We start from the raw sequence: 26,213 nt of genomic DNA, 5'->3' as shown, positions 1-26,213 counted from the left end.
CGAAAATATTTCATTTTGTAAATGGCTGATTGGTACTTCATTCTTAGCTCTCGTTTTCATTTAGATCTTTTTGTATTTTTTAAATATTTTTTTCCATTTCTCTTTATCTTTTCTCAAACTTTTCTCTTCTCGAAATTTTGACTTCCGGTGACGTATATTTTACTTAATATTTCAATTGTCCATAGGTTATTGTTTCTATATTGTTTTGCTCTTGACGTCACTTGAGTTTTCCCACTTTTATCTAAATATATAAAAATTTCGTGTCACGTTGTTTGTCCGCGATGAACCCTTAATAAACCAGACTAATTTATCAATAATAATGAAAAACAATATATTACACTAAATCATTATCCTCTTTGGCTTTATAAATATATTTGATCAATTGTAATCCATATTTTACTACGTTGCTACGAAATAACAGGTATGAAATCTCCATAAAATGCCTTTTTATGGGCCCAAAGTTTCCGAGCATTTACCATTGTAATGTATATTTTCATATCATCGGAAAGTAGAGATTTCAAGAAACAGAAAACACGACTATTTGAAAAAGCTGTGATTTTGACGGGTGAATTATCAATCGAAAAGAAGGATTCTTTTTCGATATTTAAGTCAAAATAAGGGGAAAAAATAAAAATTTCAATTCAAATAATTTGCAGTGTGTTTTAATACCGTATTATGTATACGGTGACTTTTCACGAAATTTCGTGGAAAAAAAAGACTATTTTAAGTAAAGAATTTTTCCTACAAATTTTGAGATTATTTGAAAACATTGTGATAACAAAAGTTTGAGATATTTTTATTACCTACAACTTTGCAATTTGACTTTTTTCCATAGAACTTTTTTTTTCGCCGGAAATCGAGATAAACTGTTTTTTACCATTCATAAGTATTTTTTAACATTCATAAATGTCATTTCCGTGACCTACATGAATTAAGTGATTTAGATTTGATTTGATTCAATGATTACTGTACGTGTACTTTGATTTCTAACCAGATTTTAATATTACATGTCGTTGATACCTTGAAAATAAAGGACTTCGTTTAGAGCTGATTTACACCATTTAAGGCTCTGAGCAATGAAATATATTTTCATCAATTCTCTACGGGTCTGCGTGGTTGAATCAGTCCCTTAATCTGCCGTATAAAATATATATGTAATGATTATTATTTTTATATTTAAAATCATTATTAATTCATGATTTTTATTTTGAACATTATTTAACTACAGAACCCCTGACTCTGCTCTATTTGTATCCATTTTATAAATTATAATGGATAATAATAGACTTTGTTCTGAGAAAATTATTTTATAACTTTAATAATGGCGAAAGCCTTGATACTTTTATCCACTTGATATAAAATTTAGGCCTAACATTATCTCCGTCGACGTAGAAAACCTGCCTAACAAAAAATAACGGGTTGCACTCCGGAAGTGCCGGCAGAAGTGAAAACTTGAACATTAACGTTGTGCTTTTTTGAATTTAGAATTGTGAGGGAATAATTTCGCACGAATTGCTTTATTAATCAGTATAAAACTAGCTAGCATTTATGTGGTTAAGTACAGTATTCATTTATTGCGCTATCGTACACAAAAATGACAATATATATTACATTAAAAATTGAACATTTCAGAACTTTTACAATTATTTGACATTAAAAAGTTTATCTCTCAAAAAAATCAAATTTCATCCATAATTTTAACCACTGTCTTACCAATTTTCGATCAGGTCACGTGTCCTGACGCGTGTTTAACATTTTATACACATACCAAGAAAAATGCTTAACGCCGCTAAATAAGTTTTCACTTCAAAAAAACGTCAATTACAAAATATGTTATAATACAATCGACATTATCTCTTCTAGAAATTTAAATTTTTCCGTCCACAAAACTAAAAATTTTATTATTTCACTTTTGTTAAAAAAATGTAACATTAATCAAAACCTAACATTTCTCTAAGCAAATGTAAATACAACCAAGCCAAGTCAGGGAAAAGTACAAAATGATGTAGATTAAGATTTTTGTTTTACGAAAGTCCTAAAGAAAACTCCGCAACAGTATGATTCCGAACAATACGCGTTGGGTTGTTATTCTACTTCCAAAATCTTCCGACAAAACTCATCATACGTCGAAATTTTCTTCTTCTTCAAGTGTCATTTGCTTTGCTTAATTGCCTATTAAATTAATTATTAAATTAACACAAATTATCTTGCCTCAAACTAGAAATAGCCTATACTATGGGTACAATACAACGATTTATTTAATACAATATACGTGCTTAAACATAAATAAATACTTCCATCCATGACTCGGACACAAACATTCATATTCATCATGTAAATTTTTGCACCTACCGGGATTCGTCACTAACTTTCAAAAACTTTACAATAATTTATATTTTCAAAATTAAAATCATAGTTTTATTATCTGTAAGTACCAATGTTACGTGACCTAATACCCCAACCATCATCTTGTGACGTCACTATAGCAGAAACCTAAACAATTTGATTTTAACAACACACCAAAGATACGGACTATGAAAAGTAACTTTTATGTTTAGAAAGATCAATAAGTATTGCACTGCAATTTTTTGACGTTTCATTGTTTATGTTATTAAGACTATGCTATCATTTAAATTTTAAACAATTTTTCATAGCATAACGTGGATTTTTTTTGAGAAAATAAAAATCCCAGTTGGCTATCGAATTTTTACAATCACTTCAGAATATATTAAAAAAATCGAAGACTACCCTATGTGCCAAGTATTAATTATTTCTTATTCAATCACATTGTATGTAATCTTTTCGGCTAACACAAGATTTCAAAATCACATAACATGAATCATGCGGCATTTTGGATACGTTGTAAGTAGGCTTATTTTCGGCTTCATTATCATCTACGGGCAAGTCCGGTATAGTAGCCTCAATAATTATCCCGGCATCTATTTACCGTTTATCCGCGTTGACAATGTTGAATCGGGAACGAACAGCCTTCGGCGCTATATATAAATCTCCAATCGTTGATTGCTTTTCCCTCCTCTCGTTTCGTTTTAATAGGTTCCCATTCACTCGACGGACGACATGATTTAAGTTATTTGTTTTAGTTACACGATTTCAGAGATTCATTGGTGTATTATACAAGTTTGTTTTAAGTGAATAGGGGCGACTGGTAGTGCCTCCGGCGATGATGATCGATGCTGGTAAACAATGGCTACTAATAACACTAACTAAGCCAAACAGATCTTACCTGGGACTGAGCATAATATAGCGATAGCTTAATGAGTTTACTGGACCACATTACTTACATGTTCATCATCATCATCACCCTGAAGACGACTTTGTCCAGCAAAGATTTCCACGACAATCGGCCCTGCGCTGCCCTCATCCAACGAATTCCGGCGATCTTGTCCTGATCGTCGGTCCATCTTGTGGGGGCCTACCAACACTGCGTCATCCGGTACGTGGTCGCCATTCGAGGACTATGTGCCCTGCCCACCGCCACTTCAGTTTAGCAATCATTTCGACTATGTCAGTAACTTTAGTTTTCCTACGGATCTCCTCATTTCTGATTCGATCTCACAGGGAAAGGCTCTCCGAGCATAGCCCTCTCCATTGCCCTCTGAGCGACCATGAGCTTTCTCATAAGGTACTTACACGTAACGAGTCCCTAAATATTTTTCGACCTATTTACACAACACACGCCTTCCCACTGTTTGTTACCTCAATACTCTAACGTTTAAAAGTAAGTGTAAATAATTAAATTGGTTCCAATTGTACTAAAACTGCAGTTCTGATTACGGGTATAGTTACAGATGGAATCAATGGAATTCTTCAGACGCTATACGTAAATATATAGAGATTTTTTTTTCACAAATCGTCGAATTGGTCGAAGCTGATATGTTTGATGATGTGTTCTAGCCTTTATTATTATTATTAGTATTACATATAGCCAGTGATCGTATTTTTATATGCGTTCACTATATACACTAAGGGTTTTAAAAATAATAAGCAAGTTTAGAATTGAAGATTATCTCATGTCCTATTCCAATTCCGGTTCCCGTTTTCGCTCTCGTTCCCAACATATTATATGAATCTTATTTCGAGGAGGATTGCAATGGCTCACTAAACCTACTATCGGTATAGTTATACCTCATTGACGTGAATTTCAATTTTACACAAATCCTACGAGAACAATGGATTTTTCCAGGATAAAATGTAGCCTATGTCCTTTCCCAAGCTCTAGTCTATCGCTGAACCAAATTCCATCAAAATCGGTTCAATAGCTCCGAGTAAAAGCGTTACAAACAAACTTATATTCACATTTATAATGTTAAGTAGGGATTGAGTTAGTGAGAGAAATGTAAATGCGTTATCATTATTGTGGTGCATACTTTTATTATATATACCTACTTGTACTTACAACACGACGCCTTAAAGTCTTAACTTAAAACTGTAGAATAGAATGCTATAAAAATACTGTCTTTTGATATATACGTGTAGATTAATACTTCAAGTACATCATTGTGAGTTTTGAGCGGCGAAAGGTTCAACCTTTTTTATATCTATATTATATTTTATTTTTACTTAAATAATTGTTTTTATGCAGCTTTATTCTAGATTATAGTGGTTTTATTATTAAGTAAGAATCAAAAATTTTGTTACACTTTACAGGAGTTTTATTTTTCTTATTACTTTGCTTACCTACCTTCTTATTGCTAATGTCTGAGTAGACGACACACACAAGAAAGAGTGTTTCAAATAATGTTTATATTCCATATTATACATGAATAAGGAATAAAACTAAACTATTTGACCAAAAAACTGCAATGGTCGTTTTGGTGATTCTCTGGACGAACACATATATCGATTACTGTAAATTTTAAGTCGAACAGTGAATGGAGAGTGGATAGTAAGTGTACTACAGCCACCATTCGCCTATTACCAGTCAATAAAGGTATGAATAACGTTGCATGAATAGATATTTGTGAAGCAATTCAATACAAACTTATCAGATGAATATTGGATCGAATCTGAGATCGTTATCTCTGGTATTGGTATTGTATGATTGCACGGCGGCTTTCATTGTTTTATATTCAGGGTGAATCGATTAAGTTGGGTTTATTTATGCGACTAGAGATTAATTAAACTTGGAGGCGACATGGTACATTTACATAGAACATGTTGCGAGCATTTGTGGAAGCGAACGAGCGGTGTGGGCGAGCCAGTGCGACATCGCGTGATATGCGACTGCAGAGCGTCGACGTCTGTAAGGGACCTTCCACATTATACTACTACGAGTTCGAACGCACGCGCGTTAAATAAAAAATACGGGTTGCACTCCAGGACTGCCGGCAGACACTTGGGGTGAATTTTTTTATTTTAAATTTTAAAACTTGTATTCAAATTCAAATTATATATTGAAATTTATTTAACTATTGTCATTTATTGGTTGAAGTATGATACAAATTGTCTAGTAGACGAGCTAACATCAGGGTGTCGAATTTGCGTAACGGTGTGCGCGCGCATCGTAAAAATTAATCTGATAATTTTTCCCTTACGTGCCAAAAGAAGTATCACATCAAAAAACCTGAGTTGCTATATAAATAAATAAGTACATATATTAATATATTTAATTAAAAAAAAACATCAAGAAAGATTGTATTAACTCTCACAGTTTCCTAGCAAGTATTTAGAAAATCGTTAAGTAATAGAATTCAGTATAAAAAAGCCGTCGGTCTGTGTTTCTAACTTGTATCTTTGAATAAGTCAACTTCCTTCTTAAACAAAAGACAAAAGGTAGTGTTAAATAAACAATAAACGTATGATATATCAAGAAAGCAATTACTCTTGGACCCTCGGGCGAGCTACATTTTACATCGATCCTGACTTGTTGTGGATCCAGTATTTACATTACGCACAGACTTCTTCCATTTTAACAATCCTTGTAAGTGGCTGAATAAGATTCATGATGATTTAACTTATGTACAGGTAAATTACTTTGGAGGCGTTTTTGCGTTTGTAGTATTTAAATATTTTAAAGAATTCTAAACTTAAAATTTGAATTCCCTTGTATAGTCCGAAAAAAGGGGTTCGTTAGATTTTGAAGAAAAAAATATCAATTTATTCAGTACAATTAAAAGTCATGAATGGTCATGAATGCCAAATAAATAACAATTATATTTCTAAATATTGCTAATCAGTGTGAGGTCTGATTATTCGGTTGATTAATAAATTAATGAATTGATTTTATTTCTGGTTTATTCTCATGATTTATCTAATATATAAAATTCTCGTGTCATGGTGTTAAACTTTGAACTCCTCCGAAATGGCTTGACCGATTCTCATGAAATTTTGAGTGCATATTGGGTAGGTCCCCTAAATGTTAAGGGTGGTCCACATGATTTTTTTTTTTACTTTTTTGACATTTTTTTTTAAGTTTGTTTGATTATGAGTCAGCATTAAAAAATACATACAACTTCAAATTTTCACCCATCTACGAGCAACAGTTACTTTTGTATAGCGATTTTAATATCGGCACTAAAAGGTTTGCTGGGTCAGCTAGTAATATATATAATTAGAAATTTCATGGCACAGATAATACTTTAGATATTATAATATCAGAACAAATTACATTTAATACAAATTATTAATCGGATGAAAATAAGAATGAGGATGAGTGTGAAATGTCTGGAGTTGAAGAAATTTAGAATAAAAAATTATTTTTGGCATTGAAATTTACTATTTTAATATCGATTAATATTATTTGTTCCATATAAAGTACCTGGCTATAAAAATTATAAAAAATGTATAAGTATTGATTTATTTATTTATGTGCTGACCGTACACGTACATACACAAATGCAAAAAGTCTCGAGACTTATTTATTTATTTAAGTCTGAAAGCTTGTCCGTTATACTTGTTGAATTTTTGAAAATAAATATAAAGAATTTAATGCTATATCATGCAAGTAAATCAAGTTTCATGGGATTTAATTTTAAGTTATTTTTTTGTATTCAATAAAGAAAGAACCTGCAATTACAGCAGTACAGTTAGCATAAGATGTTTTATGAGCTCTCGTTTAATTTAATACAGTTAATGTCACGTGTGTGAATGGAAAAGTATGAGGGGATAGACTCTTTTGAGCTTATATTTCTTTTGGCGCAGTAGGGAGAATTTATTAAAGTGAATTTTTACTATGCGTATGTTTACACCGTCACGCGAATTCGACACCCTGACGTTAGCTGGTCAACTAGACCATTTGTATCATACTTCAGCTACCGAGCCTCTTGTTACTCATAATATGTCTACTGAACCACAACCAATGGAGTAGAATCTGAACCACAACCAATGAAAATTCGATGAGAATTAATTTCAATATAATACATACAAGTTGTAAAATAAAAAAAGAAAAATTTATCTCTTATGGTATAAAAATAATTTAATGATGTTTAATTACATGTTATTTAACTAAATTATGTGGTATAATAATATTTTCAATGGTTGTATTTAATACCTTCTTTATTACAGTATTGTTCTTTCTACAAACGTAAAATAGCACGAGGAATAATTTTTTTAAGTATTTTTGTTTTGTTACGCCAAAGAAGAACAACTACTTGCGTGCGTACATACTTTATTCTAGATTGATTCGGATTATATCCTTAATAAATTCTAAGAATATAGAAATGATTATTTCAGACAGAGCGCCCAAAATCTTGTTTCGGCCCGACACGACCTGATCGGCGAATGGTGGCGCACGGGATTTATAATGTTTTTAAAATAATTGTGTAAAAAAAACGGGTTTATTAAATTTACTGAAAAAATAACTAACAATACCTGTATTTAATACATAAAAGATATATATTTATGTTCCAATATCGGTTAAAAAATGTTAAAGATGATTTTGTATTTTTTATATATTATAATAAATAATTTTATTACAGAACTTAAGATAATATAAAGTAATTGAAGTTAACACGATACACTTAATCTTAATTGTGAATATTCAAGAACATTGTAGGCTATTTGTTCTATTTTTTTAGTAACTGTGTTTTTTGACTTCTGTGTTACAAGCACCTTGCTTGATGCGGAGCTACCACTTAGTACAAATAGCCTTCAATGTTACTTCTATTTTACTGGCGGAACATACCATGGAGATTGTAGAAAAAGTAAATTAGTAAAAAAATGAAATAAAATAAAAGCTTCCTAAATTTAATAAAACTATTTTACTATAGTAAAATGGTCATATTTTGTTATAGGACTCTGTAGTTTAGTAGAGCACTTTAATGCTTTATTTTTCGTCTTGAAAGATAACTCTCACGGTTGTTTTCGTGAAACGCTACAAAGTAATGGCCTTCTCTATAAAAAACTGTCCGGAACCCCTTGGAATATAAATTATGGTTGGTATTTGATGACATCAGAAACTTCCCGAGCATGTAGTGCGGAAATCCATAGCGTCTTGGCCGGACAGATAAAAGAACCAGGTAATAAATATTTTCGAATAGAATTCCTCAAAGTTCAACAAATAAATACGCGTAAGCTTTATCACAATTAGATTACGTCAAGAGTAAATGCATTTTAATGATGTAATTGAAGTTATGACCAGACTAGACTCAAATAGAGTGACATCATTTATACATATAAACTGGAGTGTCTATTTGTAATATTTAAATATCCATTCTTTTACTACATGTATATTATGAATATACGGTACATACACCAAAACAACATATTTTTGAATTTTTGTCTGTCTGTCTTTGACGGGACCTTTATTGGCAGGTTGCTGATGTAATAAGGAGTAACCTAGGCTAACGTAGCCTAGGTTACTCCTTATTTTAGAAAAAATATTTTATTTCAGAAAAATAGTGTAATTTTGCAATGTCCAAGAAACGATTTAACTCTAAAACTAAATATGTGTTCAAGCTATATATGTGTTATTCCTGGATTTTTACATAAGTTGTTTGCATTTCATACCAAATGTGAAGTTAATAGGTCCCATAGCATTTAATAGTTGTAATGTCTTCGAATGGACGGGATCAACCAAGCGGATACTTGTTGTGAGGATTGCTGATTAAAATAGTCATTTCAGTCATACTTGACTCGTACCTATTGACACTTAATGTCAAGGTTATACTTAAATGAAGCCTCAGCGTATAACCGAATGGGCACTTGTGTTAGTGAACCGATGTCGGCAATTCTTTGTTATCACCTTTTGAACTCTCTCTTTGATTATATACATACATATATGAAAATATTTGAAGAACCGTATTAAAAGATCTATTTTGACAGACGCTAAGTGGTCATAGTAGATCTATTGTCTATATATATGACCCGTATCTATTTATAGAGAGATTCATAGAAGCTTTCTTCCGACTAATATAAGAAGCAAGACAAGTGTAGCTGTGTTGACCACGTGATAAGAAACAGAAGGAATAAATGGTCAGAAAGGGCATGTGATAGGAAATAAAGCAAAGTCAAAGGCAGAAACTCATAGCGTACACTAGATGAAGCATAAATGCTAGAGAGAAGAAACAAAAGGGGTAAACGGTCAGAAAGGACATGTGATAGTAAATTAAGCAAAGTCATAGGCAGAAACTTATAGCGTACAATAGAGGAAGCATAAATGCTAGAGAGAAGAAACAGAAGGAATAAACGGTCAGAAAGGACATAAAGCATAGTCATAGGCAGAAACTCATAGCGTACACTAGATGAAGCATAAATGCTAGAGAGAAGAAACAGAAGGGCTAAGCGGTCAGAAAGGACATATGATAGTAAATAAAGCAAAGTAATAGGCAGAAACTTATAGCGTACACTAGAGGAAGCATATATGCTAGAGATGAGGCTGCTACTCATGTTACCAATGGCGGAGAGTTGAAGAAGAATTAAGAAAATAATGTCTAAATATATAACATTGAAGAAAATAAATTGTTATATTCATTATACGGCCTAAATAAACACTATTTTTGCATTTATAACTACATACTCATCTATTACATACACACACACATATATATCTAAAGAAAATTTTAACTTAAGCTAAAAACTTAAGCTTGAGTTTGGGTTTCTTGGTGGTCTATCAAAAGCTATTCAGGTGTAAAGGTTTTTCATAGAGTTACATTGCATATGAGGTTTGTTCATGAGATCGTTCCAACAATGTCCATTTTGAACAAATTGGTTTGTTTCCATTGTAAGTCAGCATTTTTTCTAAGTTTTAACTACTATTGCATATTACATACATATACCAGGCATGCATAAACGGAGAGAAGACACGTGAGGGTCGCGTGGTCCTCACAAGTATAAGAACAAAATTGTAATCTTGCTGAGTCTGTAAATTAGTAATTAAAAAAAAACATTTGATATATATTTTATTTATTTTATCGAGACCAAAATCATTAGTTTAAAGTTTTTTTGTTTGTCGATCTTAGAAACGGCTGGTTGAATTACTTTCACTTTGGGTACAAGTGACCAGTGGGAGGCTCCTTTGCACAGGATGCCGGCTAGATTATGGGTACCACAACGGCGCCTATTTCTGCCGTGAAGCAGTAATGTGTAAGCATTACTGTGTTTCGGTCTGAAGGGCGCCGTAGCTAGTGAAATTACTGGGCAAATGAGACTTAACATCTTATGTCTCAAGGTGACGAGCGCAGTTGTAGTGCCGCTCAGAAGTTTTGGGGTTTTTCAAGACTCCTGAGCAGCACTGCATTGTAATGTAATGGGCAGGGCGTATCAATTACCATCAGTTGAACGTCCTGCTCGTCTCGTCCCTTATTTTCATAAAAAAAAAAAAAACAAAAAGTAAAATGTTTGGGTATCGAGTGTTCCTAGAAGAGTGATTTTCATTTTGGTGAAATATTCCGGTTGTTTATGTATTCGGGATCTTCAGGTTCTGCGAACTTAAAAGGGAAGTCCTACAAATACCACTACTAAAATGCTAAATAAATAAATTTTTGATTTTGATTTTGATTTTTGATGTATTCGGGATATGTGTGTCAAATGCAAAGAGGGTAGTGTTAATATTTTCTTTTTGATAAAAAATGAATTGCAGCTCTCCATCCAGTGTGCCTTGCATCTTGCACGGATAATTTTTTTTGAACTCTGAAAGCGCGAATTGCGACCGAAGAATTTCCCCAAATGATGGGTCCATAGTACGGGTGACACATACCCGTGGTATGCACACCACACGGCTTGTTCTGATACTGTCTATCTTATTCTCTTAATAGCAAAAATAAACCTATCCAATTTATTACAATTGTCTTCAATATGTCCTTAACCGCCTCATCTATAACTTGCCTGGGTAATGTAAATAAATATGAATTTTCTTGTTTCAAATAACTGACGTATGTTAATTCCAGTAAACCAATCACGGTGGCCAGGTGCCAGGTGGCTAGGCCATTCCTCACATATCAGACCCCGTTCCGACTCAAATATATCATTCCACGTCGCATCGACTTATCACAATCAAAATAAATGACATATGAAAACGATAGAGTTGCAAGTCACGACCGCTCTGGGTATTTTTTACCAACAGAATACCCGTCATCGCTTTGTTGGGCCACACTCGAATCGAGATTTTTCAATAACCTATACCGGGACATTGGTAAAGTTTTTTTTTATCATGATAGTGATTCTCACGCACCTGTTGCATTGCTTTACTCACGTACTTTACGTACGTTTTACCAGTGGGAGGCTCCTTTGAGGCGTCTCCTTGAGGAGGCGGCGCAGGATGCCGGCTAGAATATGGGTACTACAACGACGCCAATTTCTGCCATGAAGCAGTTATGTGTAAGCATTACTGTGTTTCCGTCTGAAGGGCGCCGTAGCTAGAGAAATTACTGGGCAAATGAGACTTAACATCTTATGTTTCAAGGAGACGAGTGCAAGAGTACCGCCGCTCCGAATTTTTGGGAATTTCAAGAATCCTATGCGGCACTGCATTGTAATGGGCAGGGCGTATCAATTACCATCAGCTGAACTTCTTGCTCGTTTCGTCCCTTTTTTTCATAAAAAAAAGTTAATGTGGGTAACTTTGCTGGGTTGACCTTATTGGTGGAGTCTAACTAGCTCGAATTATTGTTCATGTTATTTTATGCGATTTTAATGCTTAAAACAATTTAATAATAAAATCATTTTTTTAATCCTTTATCTTTTTCTTTCAATAGAACAGTGATTCAAATTCAAATCTAACTAAATCTATCTAATCTAATCAAACTGCGGGTAAATTTGAAATTAATGACAACGTCTAGCCGACCCGACTAGACGTTGTTTTGTTCAAAATAAAAAAAATCTTACGGGTTTAATTTCATAAAAATCTTAGGTGACCTCTACTCGGCGAAAAGCCTATTCGTTCGAAATTAAAAACTAAAAAAAACATTGTTCATTTATTAATAACTAGCTGACCCGACAGACGTTGTTCTGTTCATAATAAAAAAAAACTCTTGTGGATGGAATTTTGGAAAATCCGTTCTTAGCTGACCTCTACTCGGTGAAAAAAATATTCCTACCAAATTTCAAGTCTTTAGCTCTAATGGTTCCAGAGATATCGTGATGAGTGACTATATATGTGGAAATTTCTTATATATATATATATATAAGAAATTAAAGATAATATCCTAGTGATGTCTGTTTTGCACACCGTAACAAACCGCCGATGTGACGTCATCGACGTCAAATCCAGAGATAATGTAACCGGGTGGTATTTTTTAAATAAGCACAGACAACCATAAGTTAAAACCTTTTGAATTTGTGGCAGTCAGTATATATAGTAACTTATCTGTGAAGTCGCCATGTTGAAATTTCATTCGACTGTCAGTGTCTACTTACGTCAGTAATTATTATGGTGATAGAACAATTAAAAAACGTCATCCCTATTTACTTAACTGCTTGCCCGAGGATATTAGAAACGAGCCTAACAACATTAAATTTAAAAATATGTTAAGAAAATATCTATTGGAAAGTATTTGTTGCTAAAATGTTTATTTCTTGTTACATAATAACCTATAGCTATTAAATAATATAGCGAGATTGTACGATCCCCCATCAAAGCATCTAGACGGCTTTGGAGGACAATATATATTTATCAAAATGTATATTATATTCTTAGAAAATAAATAAATAATACTACTTTCGAGTGTTCCGTGTGTTTTATTGCGATACTTCTGAATTTTAAGCGTTAAATATGCCCCGATTTTTGTGCACATTGGAATTTATTACCAACACTGAAACGACGATGGCGACACCCATCAGTTCACAGATAAGTTGGTGACACTGTAATAGATTTATTACAAACTTTGACACAAAAATTCAAATGACAGACGAAGCAAAATAATATAAAGTAAGATTGCATTTGTATCGCGAGATACGAACGCAATCGTAAGAAACACTTCGGTTAAAACCGCTATTTTACTTATTAACATTTTGTCGCCGCCTGCGCCACTATCAATTAAACGCGGACCTCGCATAGTAATTAACCGATGACAGATTTACAAGTTTTAACACTCGGCTATAATGAAGATGTCTTGTGAGTCTCGATAAGTGGCTCGTTCGACGGATACTGGTGTGGTAATGGTGGTCCCTTATTCCGATGGAAATTTAAAAAACAACTCCTTTTTTATGGAAGAGGAGGGCAAAAATGCGTACGGGCCACCTGATGTTAAGTGATCGCCGCCGCCCACAATCTCTTGCAATACTAGAATCACAGGAGAGATGCGGTCTTTGAGGCAGGTTTACTCATTTTTGTCCAAGGTACATTTCGTATCATCCCGGAAACACCGCACAAGGAAGCTCATTCTACAGCATTGTTGTACTACTACTACCTCAAACTACACCATTAAACTCGCTTCTTTAAGATAAAATAAATTTTTTTCTTACTTAATCACAATATTCGTAGTTAAAGCTTATTAAAAATTATTTTCTACTTTTAAGTTTGATTTTCTTCAAAATCATGTTTGTTAGTTCCTTTCTCAATATTATTTATTTCTGCTTTGTTTCGTTTTATTGCACGCGCCATAGCTTTTGACATAAAGCCACTTCTGAGTATCGATCATAAAAAAATCGCTTAACCTGAAGATACTGATAAGAAAAATGGGACAGAATATGTACATTATTAAATTGATACCAATCCTTGAGCAGTGTGCAATATTTCAAGTTAATCTGAGGTTTTGAAGGAACTAAAATCACCTTCAAAGATTCCAATACATACGAACAGACATACATGCCAAGCTAGTTTGTTTAATTTATTTATTGGTTTCCAAACAACATACACGATTGTATTAATCTTCACAAAATAACGCTACTTTAAGTAAATCATGATTAACATATACATGATTTAAATTGAAACACTTATTATGGCGTGATATTTAACTAAAATAAATGTAGAAATATATAATACAATTGTTATTTTATGTTACTATCACGGCCTAGACAAATACATGTAAACGTGTTAACTAATAAAATAAAATAAAAAATTTAGAACATACATAAGAAGTAAAATTATATCCTAAATACGAGTATTTTAGCCAAAACTGATACACATTTCAAAATATATAATTAATTTGAAGCACGTGAAGATAAGTTAAATCTCTAATGTGATGAATATGATGATTTACTCCTTTATACATGTTTATGTGTCCAGGTTAAAATATTTTAGGCTCCATAGCTATACAGTGAATTTTCTAAGCTTTGAATGGATACACAACATTCTCAAAAAACGTTTCTGATCATTTCCAATGTAGGTTTGATAAATGGTGACCATGCCACTGAACAATATTCTAAGATACTACTAACCGGAGATTTAAATAAGATTACAACACTATGTTGGCATTTGAAATGTTTTGAAACACGCAAGACAAAACCTAACAGTCGATTTGTTCTTTCAGCAGTTGTATCAATGAATGATAGTTTTTTGTCAACAATGACACCTAAATCTCTAGTAAATTATTTAAGTCTTAAAACTGAATTCGAAATGTCATAGGAAAAAACTATTTATTTTTTAGTGAATATGACATTTGTCAACATCAAATTTCATTAAATTATTATGACACCAAGAACTGGGAGCAGAAAGGTCACAATGTAGATTGAAACAGCCCTCAATGTCATCAATTTTTACAACTACTGTTGCAGGTAAAATTAGATGAGACATCATTAATGAACAAAACAAATGATAAAGGACAGAGATGAGTCCCTTGAGGTACTCCAGATTGAACCAAAATGGCGTCAGAAAGAAAGCCGTTGAAAGCTATTATTTGTGTACGATTTTTAATATATGACGTTATCGAAAGCAATAAAGTATCATGTGTACCACATTCCATTAGCTTTTTAAGTAAGAGCTCGTGGTTGACCTTATCAAATGCTATTTGAAAGTCTGTATAAATAATATCTACTTATTCCTTATGAACGATGATCTCCATATATTCTGTTGTTAGATGTTGATTTACGTGATATAAATCAGTGTTGTTCAGGCTTCAGTATAGTTTTCATAAAGTTACAAATATGCCTATATATAACGCGTTCAAATATCGTCGCACAGCAAGTAATGGGTCTGAAGTAACGACTTGTGTACAGGAATCACATGAGCAATTTTCCATTTTTTAAGAAAAGCTCCAGATTATAGGGATTTAATAAAAATAATAGATAGGGGTGCGGAATGTTCAACGTAACATAATTAAACAAAATGTGAGGGATTTCCATCTGGGCCCATTATTCGGATTAAGGTTTTTCAATATACTATTTAAAGCCCAAATTATTATTGTAAACCGCAAAAATTTGACAAATCTGGTTACCATCTGTATCAACTATGCTGTCTAATTCAACATTAGGTGGAATAAGTGAGCATTTATTTTATACATAATTCAAGAATAACTTACTCCGATAAATTATGTTCTTACTGATCTCGATCCCTTACTCTACTCGAACTGCCGACAGAATTTTTTCAATTCAATAATCAAATAAGATTTATCGTGAATTAGGATATTTTATCTAATGCTTACTCTTACTGTTATTTATTATTAATGGGAATGTGAGCTTATTTATCACACCGATCTGCATGAAAAATACATTATCAGGGGTAGAGAAATGGGCAAATGGTATTTTTAACCCGTAATTCTAGAGTTTATATATTTTATATATATAGGTTTTGATTTATAGGACAATATTGTAATTAGTTTTTATATCTTAGTTACTTCTTGGTACATGAACCAACGACTCTTGTATATTTTTGTGTATTTGTGCAAATAACATTATAATTCAGCTCTGCAGAGAGAGGTTTTCTTATAATAATATTCACTAAATGTTGATCGGAATTACTTAAACTTAAAAAAAACACTAAATTTAATATTATTTTTATGAAAATATTTCATACCGAGATTTACATTAGGTGGTTGATGAATGACAAGAAAAATAAAACCTACAATCGATTGTCAGTGATAGAATCGTTGAATCCAAACATCTGTGAAGGACAGATTGATTCATTATGTATTGAAAGTACAAAGTTATCCGGTTTTCATTAAGAGATAACTGTGAGTTGTTAATCTAAAAGCAAGACAACAAAGTGGCTTCTGAGAACAAATGTATCAAAACAAAAAGTGTTATGTCGGACCGCTGATATGATAACAAGTTAATGTACACACTGCACGCGTTTGCTTAATTAATTAAATATTAAAACGCCGCAAAATGGTAATGAGCTGTGATAAGCGACACAGAATGCATACGTTTTAACGGACCTTAAGGTAAAATGACGGGACAATATACGTACTCCTTGACTCGTAGGATAACCAAATTACACAGACCTTGCTGTCCTTCCGTCAGTCTGTCTGTCAGCGGGTTGTATCTCATAAGCCGCAATAGCTAAACAGCTGTTAGATGAGTATTAACTAATTGCGTATAGGTACTGCAACTACTATTTCATCGAAGATAGGAAATTCCAAAATCGCAGCCACGCATTTCAAAACATACGAGCTTTAAGGCTAAGTACATATTTGGAGCGTTCACATGACTGCATAATGTACGTGCGACAGTCTAGCCTCGTATATACAAAGGTGCTCTGTGAGTCTGGCATCTACATTGCTTAAAAATACACGTGGAGGAGGCAATATATACAGATGTCACAGAAGAAGGCAAAGATAATACTTATTGAATATTATATTTTTGGAATCGGTTCGCCTGTTTATTAAAAGAAAAATAATAATTGTTTTTAACAAAAACAACCGAATTTTAGACAAGAATCGGTGTCCACCCGCTACGGCCCTACCCTCGCTCTCACTTTGTCACGTTGCGCGTGCGACACAAGCACATCTCACCTATAACTATGTAAAAAGTTAAAAACCTACCTGGGCTGACTCCAAAAATGACAATAATTGTAGGTAACTAGAATTAGATTTATTAATTATATTGTATAAGGCTTTTTAGTGCATATTATATCTATTGTTTTGGATTCGATTTTTGTAGTCGGTTGTTTTTTTGTTAAATTTCTTTTTTGTTTGTCTATTTTTAGTGAATCTGACATAACTAACAAATTTGTCTGAATATGTATAAACTTACTAAATTAGCAATGCAGCAATGAACATAAGCACAATGCAATTTGATAGCAGACAGTTTGAAATTATGCTACAGATCGCACCCTTACTGAAATACGTTATGGAGTTCCACTGATCATCATATTCGACAACTTCAAAAACTGAAAAGCATAAAATAATCGTTTGATATGATTTGATAAACATGTAAAAATATTCAGATTTTTCTGTTCAACTTCGAATTGTTGGTAAGTTTACGCATATAGTTTTTTGTATTTAGGTAGAGTTGATTATTTACGTGTTTGTCGGTTAATATTCTTAGCCCACTTAGCATCACACTTCTTAGGTAGGATTAACACTATGCATACTATTGTAACATGATATGAAATAAGTTAATTTCTTAAATTTATTCAATCAATCAATTTGAATCCAAACAATTGTTTTTAAGAATATAGTATTGAATAAATTTAGATAATTTTTATGATTGCACTGCGAATGTAATTTTTCCTTTATCTTTAGATCTTATGTACACAGTTTGGATATGAATACTGTTGAATTAAAAAAAATAACAAAATTCTTTTTTAATTAAAAATACATCATTGTTTAATGTATTTTCTTTGTAATTTTAAGTTTCGCGGCAGTCTGTGTTAATTGTCGTGTTAAATTCTTTTCAATTTTATTATATATATATATATAAAAACTCCATGCTATTTAACTTTTTAAATTGACTGAACTGGGAAGTAATGACACGTAATGATCAAGTCACTAACGCGTAAAATAATGAGTCGTTTGCGAAACATTTAATTATCGAAGGAAGTTGAAGTGTATGATCATTCAGAAATACGTTTTTGTTTCATTTTCAAACTAATTAAATAAGATTACACTTACGCTTGAGACTACATTATTCCCGAATACTTACATCATATTTTTTATTGACATAACAGCGTCTGTCGGATTAGCTAGTAAAAATATAAAAATATAGCTAGTTAGAAGAAAAAATAACTTGTGTTTGTCACTGTAAAACTTTTTTCAAAGAAAACGTTACCGATAAAAGACATTGTAACGACCATTTCGAGTCACGCGATGCACTTTTTTTTAACTTAATGCATTTTAATTTGATACCAATGACGCTTTTATTGCATAGAACGTCATTACTTGGCACACATAACAATTTTTTTAAAGAAAATGTAACTGATCGAGCAGGACATTCACCTGGTGGTGAGTGATAGGCCCTGCTAATAACAAAGCAATGCCTAAAAAATCCTAAATATGGGAGTTTTCTTTATGTCATTCCAATTGCGCTCGTCACCTTGATACATAAGATGTTAAGTCTCGTAGCCCGGTAATTCCTCTAGCTAAGGTGCCCTTTCAATTAATTAATTTAAACAAAATATTGTTCATTAATTTAAGTTCTAGCTGGGTCAGAGCGATTACACAAAGCATGACCTCAGGACCGATCGCGATGATCGGTCTCTTGATTTCAGTCCAGGTCTTTCTGATATCTTTTGCTTCGTCAATGAAAGTCCGCCGCCAGGTTTGCTTTGGACGGCCGCGTTTGGGTTTTCCTCGAGGGTTCCAGTCTAGGGCTTGCCTCTGTATATGGTTGAGGTCCCTCCAGAGTGTGTGGCCTATCCTATACCTATAGAGTCTATAGCTCCGTTTCCGGCGTTAAATCTGTTTGCCGATAGTGACATGACAACGTTGCCAAAGATAATCGTTTGAAATTTTGTCGGGCCAGTGAATACCGAGTATATTGCAAAAGCTTCGGTTAACGTAATCATGAAGTTGACGGGAGATTTACTCGGTGATCTTCCGCGTCTCACATACAGAATTTATTTCTTGAATTTAAAATAAACTTATGATTACAAAAATATTAGCGAAAGAAAAGTTTTTATTTATCAGTGTGCAGACTAATGCATCCATTGTAGGTTTTTTTATGAAGTCACTCGTATAAGGTTTAGCTCGTATACTGTTTTACATTGCTGCTTATTGATCAAGAATATTTTTAACAACTGGAGTAAATGCAGCAATGTATAGATATAGCAGTCGAAGTTTATTATGTTGTAATTTGTGGCATATTCCTTGATTAAGCTTTGTTTTATACAACGAAGAACATTATTGTCAATAAATACGTACTTGCTTATCTATTACAACAGACACTATAACTTTCATATTATATATATTATTTCTTTTGTGAACAATGATGGTCAACTTTATCCGCCCCAAAAGTATTTTTTTGCCAACTCTGCTTTGCATATCTTATTTATGTGTTGATGTGAAATGGCATCAAGAAATATTTATTTGCAGGAGTTTCGGTGCGAAGTGCTCGAAGTGCTGTAGGGGTATATCGTCATCAGACTGGGTGAGGAAGGCCAGAGAGCAGGTGTACCACCTAGCTTGCTTCGCATGCGACGCCTGCGGCCGACAACTATCGACGGGTGAACAATTCGCGTTACATGAAGATAGAGTGCTCTGCAAACCACATTACTTAGAGACGCTTGATGGCGGATCAATTTCCTCAGACGGTATATATACTTATTATGTACTTATGCATGTTATAAGAAAATACCCACATTCCCGTAAAATGATATTACATTGCTAAACAAGACGAAATTGAATAAGCTGGTAACCGCTCTTTTATATCCTCGTCCCATAATTAGGCGTGCTGTGATTGGTCGGCTGTTGTGACGTATTACCGGAATTGCCGGATGAAATATGTAACAATGGTGAAGAGACCAAATTTGTTTGTTCATTCAACAATGTAATTCAACATGTCTCGTGCCAGAATTTCGCGAGCCAACATCTCCTGAGGATGGCTCGTGTTGAGGCGAAACCCGTGTTGAATTGGTTGAAGACGAATGTTAGCGGAATTTACACTCAAGAAGGCTCTCAGCCTTTGAATAAACAAGACGAATGCTGGGTGTAAGTCGTTTATCTTACAGCCCCGCGCCATTGAGAACATATTTTTGATTTCTTCCTTTAGATTGACACAACTCAAGGCCGCAGCCTATATTTATATTGTGATGTTAAAATATACAACCTGGAGCTAGAGCAAGTTATGATTTATACAAATTGGCTCTTAAAATATTAGGTAATTTTACTCAAGTTAATATAGATCAATTTCCAATATAATCATTATTAAAAAATTATACTTAGATTTTGTGTTTGCCAAAAATATTTTTTTTAAATTCAATCTGTGTGTATGAAAATGCCAGCAATAAATAATTGATTTTAAGAATATTTTGTAGTAAAGTTAGACTTACGAAATTATCAGGCTCTATCCCTGATAAGTTGTTGAAATCATTCAAACTAATCAATTCAAAATCATACAAAATAATTTGTACCGAATTGTCTTGAACGCAAATTTGTTGTTGTTGGCGGACTTTAGTAATTTAAAAACGCTTTAAATGATCGTAAAGACCTAGAAACTATTATATAAGTTCATGGCACTGGAAATGTTCCTGGGTGACAAAACTATGGATGGAACAGACGCTATTAACGTTTTAAGCAAAGCTTTAATTCACTTTTTACTCTATCTTGTATGCAGATGGCTGTGACTCCGAGGGCTACCACAAGAGTAAGGCGAAGAGGGTACGCACAACATTCACCGAAGAACAGCTGCAGGTCTTGCAGGCCAACTTCCAGCTCGACTCAAATCCAGATGGTCAAGATCTGGAGAGGATTGCACAAGTAACAGGACTTAGCAAGAGAGTGACACAAGTATGGTTTCAAAACAGCAGAGCTCGGCAAAAGAAACACCAGCACACAGGGAAGGGGAAACAAAGCCAAGGTAAGAAAGACATGAATCTTACAACTTGAATTCATTGCGACATATTTCTGATAAGTCTAAGCCACTTGCACAGCGTTTGTTTTAAATCTGCCCCTGCGAATATGTTTAAGTTCTGTATGAAAGAGTAATATATTTTGAAAGTTCGTATGATTTTATATGTCTGTCTGTATTGTTCACAGTGATGAGGGATCCTGATGTGGGGTTTGGCAGACCCATCAACCTTCACCTTACATATTCTTTCCAGAACAAGCCACCTTTTGTTCCAATAGGTATGGATTTATTGCAACACTACCTTATATATATTATTACAAAAATAAGCCTATCTGACAATTTAATTGTGTTCTTTCTTCCCCTTGGTCTTCGTAACTGCTCGTAATTATTTTTTTGACTTCCGTTTCCCTAAGTAAGAAAGAAATTTTCAAGCCACGATTTTTTATAAAGAGCATGCGGGAATATTAAGCTGAAACGTTTACGACAAAAGATAAACTTATGAAAGAATCAGCCATAAAGCCTACTATTTAAACACAGCCTAAATACTCTAATAATAATATTAAATTATTAAAACTTTCATGAGACATTATTAATTACTGTGTTTATTTAAATCGGCTTTATTCAGTCACGAAACATCGGGTTAACTAAAATAATAATAAAAATGTAACTTTTACGAAAATACTAACGTAAAAACACGGTTACAATTACACGCGTTTAAATCCTTTAAACTGTGTTTTATTTAAATGTGTAACACTCGCGCCAATCAAAGCAAATACTAAAGTTATACTCATTACGTGCTATTAATTTACAATTCTTCGAGTATGAAAGCTTGCTCCTGTAGCGCCTAAAATAATATTGATGGCAAAGTTTCGGGCTGCAGATTTCAGGCTCTCTTTCTACGACATATCGTCCTGTGTCACATATCGGTAATGTTTGTTTTCCACCAAAACGAATTGAATTGAATGTCAAACTCGCACTTATCTTGTATTTAAAAAAACTCATTTTATGCAAAAATTTTGGTATAGACCGTGCAGCTTGGATATTATATTTTATATATTCATCTAAATTGTACTTAGGGTCATTTTACATATACATAATTTTTTTTTATTTGTCGGTATACGAATAGCAGCAATTGTTATACATACTCAAAATTTCAGCTAAATTGCGGTCATTATTGCCTGCTGGCAAAGAGTTGCCGTGGGCTGTCGTTCGGGTACGGAAGCCCAAAAAGTAATTCAGAGAGATATGGAATCATTGTTGATGTAATCCATAATAGTTGTTCTACATTAAATATATTTATAAACCGAAGATTTGAAGCAATTACGGTCTATACACATATAAGGTCATATCATTTAGAGTATGATAGCATATTTTAAGCAACTGGAGAAAACAACAACGGTAATCTGGTGTAATTTGTGCCATGTTCTATATTTCGGCTTTGTTTTTATATGGCGTGGTTTTTATATATGTATAGAACGTCATTGATTTCAAGTGACAAACTTATGTAATAGTTTAACTGTCTCTTATTGTGGCTAGTACGGCTAGTAATGAATAGCACCGATTACAAAACTATTGTTTTACTTTCAGATGGAACTTCGTTCACGGATTCTTCAATGGATGAGTTGTCAGAAGACTCCTCGATACACTGCATGCAGAGTGAAGTGTAAACTAGTTTTTGTGTAGTAAAACCTTTAAATGGGTATTTTAAAATGGATTACTATCAACTATTTTGATCAATGATCAATTATTCTAACAGACTGAGTAATATATCAACACCCTAGCCGTTGAGGCCTACCATCCCCTTAAGTGATAAAATAAAGAACTACTAGGAACAACAGACTAGAAATTGAGCTTGTACGATCCAACTCTAAAGACCCTCTGTTGATAAATTGCCATAACTCACCCTATGTATGCTTTTCATTACATAAACGTGTGAAAAAGTACTAAAAATATAACGCGATAAACTAACTCAAGAAACGTACCTATCCCTTATGTTTTTGAGTTAAGACTTTAGTAATGTAATAGTTCAATATTGTTTTATTATTTCTTTTAGTAATAGCCGCAAGGAGCCGTAATGTACATAAAATGTAAAAGTGTATATTTATATTCGCTTATTCGAAATATTTTTTTGCTGAATGTAGCTTAAATTTTTGCCCATAAATAAAGCTAAGAATATGACCATGTAAACGTGGGAAATTTTCGGGACAAGTCTTTCAATTTTCAATTGCGCTGGTCAATTTGACACATAAGATATTGAGTCTCATTAGCCAGTAATTTCATTAGCAACGGCCATTGATATATATATATATATATATATATACTATAAATATCAATATATATATATATATATATATATATATATATATATATTGATATTTATAGTACGCTATAAGTAACTAGAAAAATATCAATTAAGTTATATAGATAACATTAAAACATTCATTCAAATTTACAACTAATTTCGTAGCAGTTATGTTCAAAGTCTATTGTAAACACTCATAAGAAGTTCATTGGTTATTTTGCGAAATGTACGAAAGAGATGGACGCTAAGACGAGACAAGAACATTTTGTCTTAGCAATTGAAATGTAGTTATTTAGCAAAATGATTAAAAACGTCAATTATGTTAATTTAAAGGGACACTTGCCTGAAATAGGACACTGCATACTTATTAAGTTTGGATATGCTGTTATTTGAACAGATTTTCACTCAATATTTTTTCATTGCGTGGCGTTATATTCAAAGCGCGGTCGGAACACAAGTGAACAAAAGCTTTGCCAAATAGACGCGTAGGAAGGTTTGCTTTAGACAACTTTAAGACCGTGATTATGAGTATACTTGTTTATTGTACATGAGTGATCACAAATATTATGAAATCTTTATAAAATTAGCTTAGATAATTTATACGTCTATACTAGATCTAATATATAGGTACGTAATATAGATAGACAGTGACACATTAGGACACGTTGAAATAAAATGCCGGGAATTGTTAACAAAGTTAAACAAGGAACATATATTTCTCGTGTGTGAGGCATAGCTTGTCATGCACACTAGGGTAATAAACCTGGCCTGTTGCATACGCCTGACAGCAAGGGGCTCCATCTAGACGTATAAATTATCTAAGTAAATAAGCTTCAAATGACGTGGCAAGTAAAATAACATAAACCCATATATATGACTATACCACGGATCAACGAATGATGTAATTCGAAATAGGCTTTCAAATAAAAGCCAAGCAATGTCTACATTTTGGTAATTGATATTTGTTTGAATATAATATATAATCTGTGTTACTTATAAACGTGCAGTAAAGTTATTCCAAGATTAAAACTTTTTGTTCTTATCTTATATTTGTCACTACAGAATTATATTACAGGGCGAAGTAATCAAACTTGAAGAAACTTTACAATGCCTTTATTATTAGTAATGTCTTACGACCGTTCCCAATATACTGTCTACAGATAGAAATAAATTACTACCTTCTAATGTCAGTAATTAGCTGTCAATAATCTGAAGCTGTCCCAATATACCCGATAAGTCATTCTTATCGCCTAATATTGGGACGCGTGAATTGCAATTTCCACACAAAATTCTATCGCTGGTAAGCTATACGTCGTCCCATTGACAGACGGCGTGTACGGATAAGGTGAGTTACCGTCGATAAGTTTATTGAGACAGAAAAGTTAACGATAGTTGCGATTTTTTATCTCAAGTAAGAAATAGACGGAATATTGGGTACGGCCGTTATAAATATGTTTAAATATTGACAGTTCGAAGTTTTACTACACTATCAAAGGGTAGAATGAGATATGCTAATTTAAATGCAAGATATATCTAGGTTCCTTCTTTCATTCATAATAAATTTAATGAATTAATTAAACATTTCAACGGCCAAATGTTATAAATCATTCAAAATACGTTAGTGTGTATAAAGTAACGTATTTAACTTTAGTGTAGTTTGCGTATGTTTAATAGATATATATATTATATTAATATTCTAATGTGTATATAGTTGTACTTATTTATTTATTTATTTTTAGTGACTGTGATAAGTTTTTATGACACGATCATAATTTTAACAAAATATGTCAATAAAAGCAATTGTAATTAAAAAAAAACTATAATCATGAATTATGTAATTATAACTATCATCATCAGCTCCACCTGGACTTTTGAGGTTTCCTCAGACTTCTACCTTACTTTACCCGGTCTTTGGTTGTGATTCCAGTCCATTCCTGGATATTACACAGCACTTCTTTGTACGCCCAATATCTTTTGTTGCGCCCACTTATCATCTGAAGAAACTCACGCCTAAGTCCGTGACCTAGATAGGCAACCATTCTACAGGCTGCGAGTGTAGTTTTCATGTAATTAGAGTCACTAAGAGCGATTTCAATGCGGGTTTTTATTTCAGAATCACTGTATCAGTTTTCCTTCACCTATGTACCCAGATACTTATATTTATGCATCCGTTCTAGCACCTTACCTTCTGCAGAAATCACTGGATTTACAGCCTCTTTCTTTGTAACCACCATGATTTTTGTTTTGGAGACTTTCATACCAAGACCCGCGATCAGCATACTGCAAACTGCAATATTTCTTTGCCTTTACTTAAATGTATGGCTGTTGCTTGAAATTCAATAAAGTTATATTATTTAAATAGTCTACTTAAATAGAGTAAGATGTTATAACTATTTCTATATTACTCATCCAATAGTGTATATACTGGCCCATTAAACAAGTTTTGCAAATACAACTTATATGACTCACATTTGAAAATTAACAACCAGACTACTAAGGTTGGGTTGTACCTACTAACTTTAGCAATAACAAACATGTTAAAGTACCGGTTAAGCAAGAATGAGCTGCACCATTTGACAATTTTTAGATGACTTCATAACTTTTAACTATGAACCGTAACCGTCCAATCTTA

At 33.0% G+C, this 26,213-nt stretch overlaps 1 protein-coding gene across 1 annotated transcript in view; it reads left to right on the top strand.

The window, feature by feature from the left end:
- Window positions 1-23,471, top strand: part of LOC126978300 (LIM/homeobox protein Awh) — a 77,300-nt gene extending 53,829 nt beyond the window's left edge. The window contains exons 3-6 of the mRNA XM_050827053.1: window positions 19,806-20,023; window positions 21,046-21,288; window positions 21,468-21,557; window positions 22,867-23,471. Of these exons, the coding sequence (XP_050683010.1) occupies window positions 19,806-20,023; window positions 21,046-21,288; window positions 21,468-21,557; window positions 22,867-22,946 (631 nt within the window). The 3' untranslated portion in view covers window positions 22,947-23,471. The remainder of the gene's footprint in view (window positions 1-19,805; window positions 20,024-21,045; window positions 21,289-21,467; window positions 21,558-22,866) is intronic.
- Window positions 23,472-26,213: the final 2,742 nt, after the last annotated feature.

The sequence above is a fragment of the Leptidea sinapis genome, chromosome Z (assembly GCF_905404315.1).
Source record: "Leptidea sinapis chromosome Z, ilLepSina1.1, whole genome shotgun sequence".
Classification (NCBI taxonomy): domain Eukaryota; kingdom Metazoa; phylum Arthropoda; class Insecta; order Lepidoptera; family Pieridae; genus Leptidea; species Leptidea sinapis.
This window is presented reverse-complemented; position numbering and strand designations above follow the sequence as displayed.